This window comes from Aedes aegypti, chromosome 2 (genome assembly GCF_002204515.2).
Source record: "Aedes aegypti strain LVP_AGWG chromosome 2, AaegL5.0 Primary Assembly, whole genome shotgun sequence".
Lineage (NCBI taxonomy): Eukaryota > Metazoa > Arthropoda > Insecta > Diptera > Culicidae > Aedes > Aedes aegypti.
In genome coordinates, this window is record NC_035108.1 from 269418557 (window position 1) to 269426377 (window position 7821).

The 7821-nt window shown below is 38.1% G+C and overlaps 1 protein-coding gene across 1 annotated transcript; it reads right to left on the reverse strand.

Annotated features, from left to right (window-relative positions):
* Nucleotides 1–5698: 5698 nt before the first annotated feature.
* LOC5571430 lies at nt 5699–7426 on the reverse strand. Its single transcript, XM_001659632.2, has 3 exons — nt 6426–7426; nt 6236–6357; nt 5699–6162 (listed from the first exon to the last, which is right to left on the reverse strand). The coding sequence occupies exons 1-3, from the start codon at nt 6519–6521 to the stop codon at nt 5808–5810; spliced, it is 573 nt and encodes a 190-aa protein (XP_001659682.2). The 5' UTR covers nt 6522–7426; the 3' UTR covers nt 5699–5807.
* Nucleotides 7427–7821: the final 395 nt, after the last annotated feature.

A 7821-nucleotide genomic window follows, 5' to 3' on the forward strand; every position in this document is an offset into this window, starting at 1 on the left:
ATCGAGAAGTATCGCCGCCCTGTATAAGCGTGACGTTATTAACGATTCATATTTCAGATCAATAACAGTACTTTATTGGCGTTTCTATATAGCAAATACGATTAAACCTCGATGTTCCATTACTCGATATTGACTCATGAAACTATACAAAAAATCAAAATTATTCTATTGCATGGTTAGGGAGCATTCAAAAATTACGTCCATCGTTCAGGGAAGGAGGAGTCTACGAAAATGTGACAATGCATCCATTAGGTACAGTTAAAATCGCGACAGGGGATTGAGGGTACGGAGTGTAGAAATCCTTAAAATATGTTGGACGTCATTTTTTAATCTTCCCTTACTATGATGATACCCTTAAACAATTTACCAAAGCATTTCCATTCCATATCTCGATGGTGTCGACAAGTCGATGGTTCCCTTCAATATCGACCTCTGGAGGGTTGATTGTATGTTGAAAATAACGTTTTATAACTGCTGCGCATAGTAAGGGACATAGTTGAAAAATGGTTCCTTACTATGCGCACTTGAGAAGAATAAGAAAATGAAGAGAAAATTAGGTGCACTTTACCAGTGATGATTGCTCGATAAATAAACTAGTGCCTACATACTAAAAATCTGAAATATATTTTCTTTAACTTGATTCAAATGACTTAAGTGATGAGGTCCCCCCTTAGCATTTTTGCTAACGGGCAGTCAATTTGGACGTTTTTCAATATTTTTAAAGCTATTTCATTTTTTATTAAAGTAATAAACGTAAATTTGTCAAGAAAATTCTTCGCGTACTTTTTTATTACTATTGTATCAATATATAGATAACAAATTTTAAACAAAAAATCAAATAATTTACTAGATTTTGGTGGATTTTGGTAAAAGTGCGCAGAGTTAGGAGCTGCGCAGAGTTAGGGGCCCTCACGGTATATCAACTAAAAATGATAAGCTACTTTCTGGAAGTTTCTTGATGAGGATGTAGAAAATTCCATCATCGCCAGGAGCTTTCATGTTTTTGAATTTTTTAATAATAGTTCTCACTTCTTCCAAATCAGTCTCCCAGGCATTTTCGAAAACGTTCTCTTGATTGAGAATATTTTCGAAGTCCTGAGTAACTTCTCTAACTAGTAAGTCCTAAATTAAAATTGTGCGCACTTTCAAACTGCATAGCAAGTTTTTGAGCTTTTTCGCAATTAGTTAGTAATAATTTGTTTTCCTCTTTCAATGCCGGTATTGGCTTCTGAGGTTTTTTCAAGATTTTAGATAATTTCCAAAAGGGCTTAGAGCCAGGGTCCAATTGAGAAATTTTATTTTCAAAATTTTTGTTTCTGAATTGAGCAAAACGTTTCTTGATTTCTTTTTGCAAATCCTGCCATATAATTTTCATAGCAGGATCGCGAGTGCGTTGAAATTGCCTTCTCCTCACGTTTTTAAGACGGATCAAGAGTTTAAGATCATCGTCTATAATCACGGATTCAAATTTTACTTCACATTTTGGAATTGCAATGCTCCGGGCTTCAACAATGGAATTTGTTAAAGTTTCAAGAGCATTGTCAATATCAAGTTTAGTTTCTAAAGAAATGTTAACATCAAGATTGGAGTCAACATACGTTTTATATATATTCCAGTCGGCTCGTAAATAATTGAAAGTGGAGCTGATAGGATTGAGAATCGCTTCTTGGGATATTTGAAATGTAACAGGGACATGATCAGAATCAAAATCAGCATGAGTAATCGGTTGGCTACAAAGATGACTAGAGTCAGTTAAGACCAAATCAATCGTAGATGGATTTCTAGAAGAGGAAAAACATGTGGGGCTATCAGGGTATTGAATTGAGAAATATCCTGAAGAGCACTCATCAAATAAAATTCTGCCGTTGGAATTACTTTGAGAATTATTCCATGACCGATGTTTGGCATTAAAGTCACCAATGACAAAAAATTTTGACTTATTGCGAGTCAATTTATGCAAGTCAGTTTGGAGCAAATTAACTTGCTGCCCAGAGCATTGAAAAGGCAAATAGGCAGCTATGAAAGTATATTTACCAAACTGTGTTTCAACAGAAACACCTAAAGTTTCAAAAACTTTAGTTTCAAATGATGAAAACAGTTGATGTTTTATACGCCTATGAATGATGATTGCAACTCCCCCACATGCCCCATCAAGTCGATCATTACGATAAACAAAAAAGTTAGGATCTCTTTTGAGTTTAGATCCAGGTTTTAAATACGTTTCGGTAATAACTGCTATATGCACGTTATTAACCGTAAGAAAATTAAACAGCTCGTCCTCTTTACCATTCAGAGAACGAGCATTCCAATTTAAAATATTTAAATTATTATTTGGATCCATTAGAAAAACGTAATCCAATAACAATTTGATTTGTAAATTTTACACCTACTTGGACAGCTTCAGTCATAGTGGTGGCTTTGAACATTGCATCAATCATTAGATTCAATTGTTCAGTTAGAAAATTAAAATCAGAGGCAGACATGTCATGTGATTTCCCATTGGAATTTTCGGTAGACGAAGATGCGGAGTTACCTGTGGCGGTAGGGTTTTTTCCATTTGATTTGAAACTAGTAGAATGGGTACCCATGGATCGAACAGGGGAGGAGTTCGAATTTCCTGCTACGATATCGGCAAAGGATTTACCGTGGGTAGATACATTCGAAATAGAAAGATTCGAACGGCTACCCGACGGATTAAAATTAGTTTGTGACTGAGCATGATTATGATCTTCCTGATGGGTATGATTCATGATCAAGCGATCGCTAACTGAAAAATGAGCATTGTTCGATACTCTACCAGGCAAATTCCGGAAACGACCGTTATCGTAACGGATATTATCTTTCATCTGCCTGGCACGAGCCTCAATGACCTTTTTGCGTGAAGGACAATTCCAAAAATTGGACTTATGGTTAGCCCCGCAATTACAACATATGAATTTGGTGGTATCTTCCTTCACTGGACAGACGTCTTTGGCGTGAGAAGAACCTCCGCAAATCATGCATTTAGCATCCATGCGACAATTTTTTGTACCATGACCCCACTTTTGGCACCGACGGCACTGAGTGGGGTTCTGGTAATTTCCTCCAGGTTTCTGGAAATGTTCCCATGTCACACGGACATCAAACAAAAGTTTTGCTTTTTCTAAAGCTTTAATATTATTTAGTTCTTTTTTGTTAAAGTGAACTAAATAAAATTCTTGAGAAAGCCCTTTCCGAACAATGCCAGATTGGGTTCTCTTTTTCATAATGATTACTTGGACTGGGGAAAATCCAAGTAAATCATTTATTCCATTTTTGATCTCTTCAGGTGATTTATAGTCACTTGAGAGACCTTGCAAGACAACTTTGAACAAACGTTCAGTTTTGTCGTCATAAGTAAAAAATTTGTGCTTCTTCTCTTCAAGATGTTTGAGAAGAAGCTTACGATCTTTAAGAGTTTCCGGCAAAACGCGACAGTCTCCTTTCTTTGCGATTTGGAAGGAAACCTTGATTCCCCTAATGGAGTTCAAGATCTCCTGCCTAAATCCACCAAATTCGGAACAACTGACCACGATAGGCGGCACTCTTTGCTTCCTCACTTGAATCAAAGAGCCTGGGCTAGAGGCTGCGTCGATTTGGTGTTCGGAAAATTTGTCTAGAGCATCGAACTGATTGCTCATTTCGATACAATTATTCATTTCACCCTTGGAAGAAACTTCGCATTCCGGGGAAGCGTCCTTTCTTCCATTCTTGCCACGTGTAGTGACAGTTTTAAAACCCACTTTTTTGGAAGGAAGTAGTGAATTCAGAGATTCACCCTTCCTTTTGTTTGTTGTTGATACCATGTTTAATTAATAAACGAAAGAAGACGTGACCTTCGAAAGGTTTTTTCCCAAGACGGTGTCCAAGAAGGATTACCACCGCTAGCTTTCGCCAACGGGTCCAACGAAAAATCGAAGGCACGGGTCCAAACAAGGATCGTAAAGGGATCAATAGTAGAAAAAATAGTACTGAAAAGTACTGTTTTAGTAGCACTGATTTTAGCACTGAAAAGTACTGTTTTTGTAACACTGAAAAGTACTGTTTTATTGCTTTAGGCAGTTTTTAAGAAAACTTCCAAGAGCAGAGAGAACTCGTGTACGCACAGCACGAAGGTACGATGCGCACTGAGTGCCAGGGAAGTAATTTTGTTTTGTACAGCGTCGCCAGGTTTTTTAATCATATTATGCGTGGTGCGAAAAATTCTCGCGCCGACTATCTTAAAAGACGCTTGTAGATCGCCGCAGGTACTTCAAATCGTTTTGGTGTCTTCTGCGCGATCATGCCTTGGACAATCAGGAATAATCGCGCAGAAGACACCAAAACGATTTGAAGTACCTGCGACGATCTACACGCATTTTAAGAAGTTTTTAAGATCGCCGTCGCGATAAATAATCGCGCAATGCACAATATTTTGTTCTGCAAAATTACCCTTAGCTGATCCCCTGTCCTTTGGTTCAGAAAGGGGTACGGGCGCGTTCTGCCAACTCGGTCGAGGCAGATTTCTTGTGTGAACAAGTTACAACATGGACGTTCTAAAGTGCCAGAATGAAGTGTTGTGCTTGTGGGGAGCACTTGAAGATGGGATGGAAGGTCATTACTTCGCGTTCGTGCTTTACTCCTGCTTATCTTAAAAGTTATATACAATAACCGACCCTAAGTTTAACTATCGAAATTAACAGTTGCAAATACAATAATCGTGCTGAGTTCACTAACATGTCGTCGCGTTAATTTTATCATAATGATCTTTTATCTACATCCGTCGAACCATTCTGAATGGCCGTTGTGAGAATATCACCAAGAACTTCTCACATGCATTAAAGCTGAATTGTCCTACATTGAAACATTGAGGTTTTCGCTCTTTTGGATTCATTTTTTGTTGTTCGTCCTCAGTATTCTTGAGATGTCCTGAATGCCGCACATGGCGTACAGTGATCATTGCCATGGAGTTTCTCGTAAGCTGCATGGGGATTGTTATCATGGGAATCCAAAGAGCGAATTTTCTATGATTTCATTGTAGGCCAATACAGCAATAAAGCATGTAACAATCACTAACATTTCTTCTCTCTTTATCCTTGATTTCATATCTAACCCGCCATTACAACGAGGAAAAATCCATTGGAGAGGAAAGACATAGCAGCGTATTGGCCGAGAAAAGTTAAGTATCATGTTTTTGTAAATATGCTTATTACTGATTGCAAGGTGAATCAGATTAACTAAATTTTTAACTAATAACAAACTTGTTCCACAGAGCTATTTACAAAACATCACCCAAAATCCCTCCTTTCCCATATCCTTAGGCAAAACACTTCACTACCGCTATATGTATGACTGATTCATGTTCTTTTGGCCTTGCATCATTCATACGTGTATTGGAAGTCAAGAGTAGAAGCAAAACTTAAAGAACCTTCTGGTCAAAGATGTTGCGTTGCCTACTTCCTAAACTCCAAAACCCCCCGGTGTATTATGGACGGTGTGAGTTTTCAAACTTATGCTGGAGACTTGGCCCCTGACCCCCTTGTACATCAATAAAATAAAATAAAATTAAAATTACCCTTAGCTGATCCATAACTGTGGGGTAACTGTAGTTATAACAACCCTGGTATTATCAAATATACCCCATTTTACGGTTCCTGGATTTTTTTTATGAAAACTTAATTAAAATCAAAACAAGCTCAAATGATAGGAATACATTTATATAGGTTCATATCATATAGGTATATATATAGGTAATACTTAAAGCAGCTCTTTGTTAGAAATTTTTTCTTTGAATGAAATGAATTAAATTGTCAGCCACATTCTCTCAATGCATCCAGCACATCAGAGCATGTGTTGATACTTCGTCCAGGAATCACATTTTGCTGTTGGAAGAATGGTTCCACTATCAAGTGTCCCGTCTCGATAACGTCCCTAGCCATCGTAATGATGCACTGCGATCTGTCTCCCTGCTTGCGTGAATAATAGCACACCGAATCCAATACCGACGAGAGGAAAACGCTGTAGGAGAAATTTAGGTCCTCGCCACTGCTGCCAGGTTTGCGCAACAGATTCTGAATGGATTCCACTATCACCAAACTGGGTGTGAAGTTCCAGGCTTTGATGTCGTTCAGTTTCAATAGGATTGCTTCAGCCGATTTTGAATAACTTTAATGACCAGAGATATGTAATATTGGATAGTTGATTTAGCTTCGATGTTATCGTATCAATAGTTACTTACACAAAAATGATTTTCTTATAGATAGAGCTGTAGTTGCTGAGCACTTCTGATGGAACACTATCGATTGGTTTTTCAGTTACAAAAATTACATGTTTGTTCCCAGTTGCATATCGTACAGCCGTCTAATGGAAGGAGAAAAAGAAAAATATGTATTCAATTGAAAAGGCTTCTAAAATCATAGAATATTTACCTCGAACAAAATGTGTTGTAGTCGCTTCTGATTGCGCTCGTCTTCGATAATCATTAAATTATTACTTCGAGTATTTTGTATAATATCGTTTGCCATTTCTCCAAATATGATATGATTTTGAATAATATGACCTGTAACCTTGCCTTTACCTGTAAAACTGATTTACTGATGTCATAATGATTAAGAATAACAGTGATGCCAAACAAAATATTCCATTCGCATGACTTGGAGCGATGATAGCAAAGGTTTTCCTCGGATATGGTTTAAACCATTTATCAAGGAGTTAGTTAGAGTTAGTTTGAAACAACAAAAAGTTTTATTGCTTCCCGACCTGGTAAAAAAAATAGTTGTTTTTTCGACATTGAAAAGAATTGTTTGAAAGCCACATATTTGAAGTAAACATGCAGATCACGTATTCTGAACACAACTGTAATTCCACAGATTGCTCCAAAATTCTACCCGGAATTTCTCGAAAAAGTCCTCAGTTCTCCAGGAATTTAATCAATAATTCTTCCATAGAATGTACTTGAGAAAATTTTCAAAGTAGTCTTCAGAGCTTCCTTAAAAAAATGTTCAGAATTTCTTAGAGATTTTAACCCACAAGTTCTTCTTCTTTGTCAGTAGCGATAGGGGTAGTACTGGGACTTTTAATATGCCCTAAGCTTCTATCTTCAATATTCCTTCAAATACCATTATTAGCATCCTCACAATCACTAATTGTATAACGACGAGTTCCACCAAACACATATTTTTATGTTGATTGATCACACGTTAGCTTCGAAACCTAATTACCATTACTGATTAGTACAAAGGATGCTACAGCTCGTGTAAACGAAGTGAAACATAAACAACCAGCACTGGTTTATAAGTAACTACAGAGCCCCGTTCGAAGAGGACATGATAACACTATTATTTATTTTTATTTAGTTGGTGTTACATCAATTAATTTGATAAAACATCGTTAACGATGTTACGCCAATTTACACGGTCCATGGGGCTGTGTCTCTCCAACTTCGATTTTGGCCCACGTTCTCCAGATCTTGTTGCACCTGATCAAGCCACCTCGCTCGCTGTGCTCCTCGCCTTCTTGTGCCAACCGGATTCGACGCGAACACCATCTTTGCAGGATTGTTGTCCGGTAGTCTTGCAACATGCCATGCCCAGCGCACCCTTCCGGCTTTCGCAACCTTCTGGATACTGGGTTCGCCGTAGAGCCTAGCGAGCTCGTGGTTCATTATCCGCCGCCACACTCCGTTTTCCTGTACTCCGCCAAAGATCGTCCTAAGCACCCTTCGTTCGAACACTCCAGGTCCTCTTCCAGCATGGTCCATGCTTCATGTCCATAGGACTACCGGTCTTATAAGCGTTTTGTACATGGTACATTTGATGCGAGGGT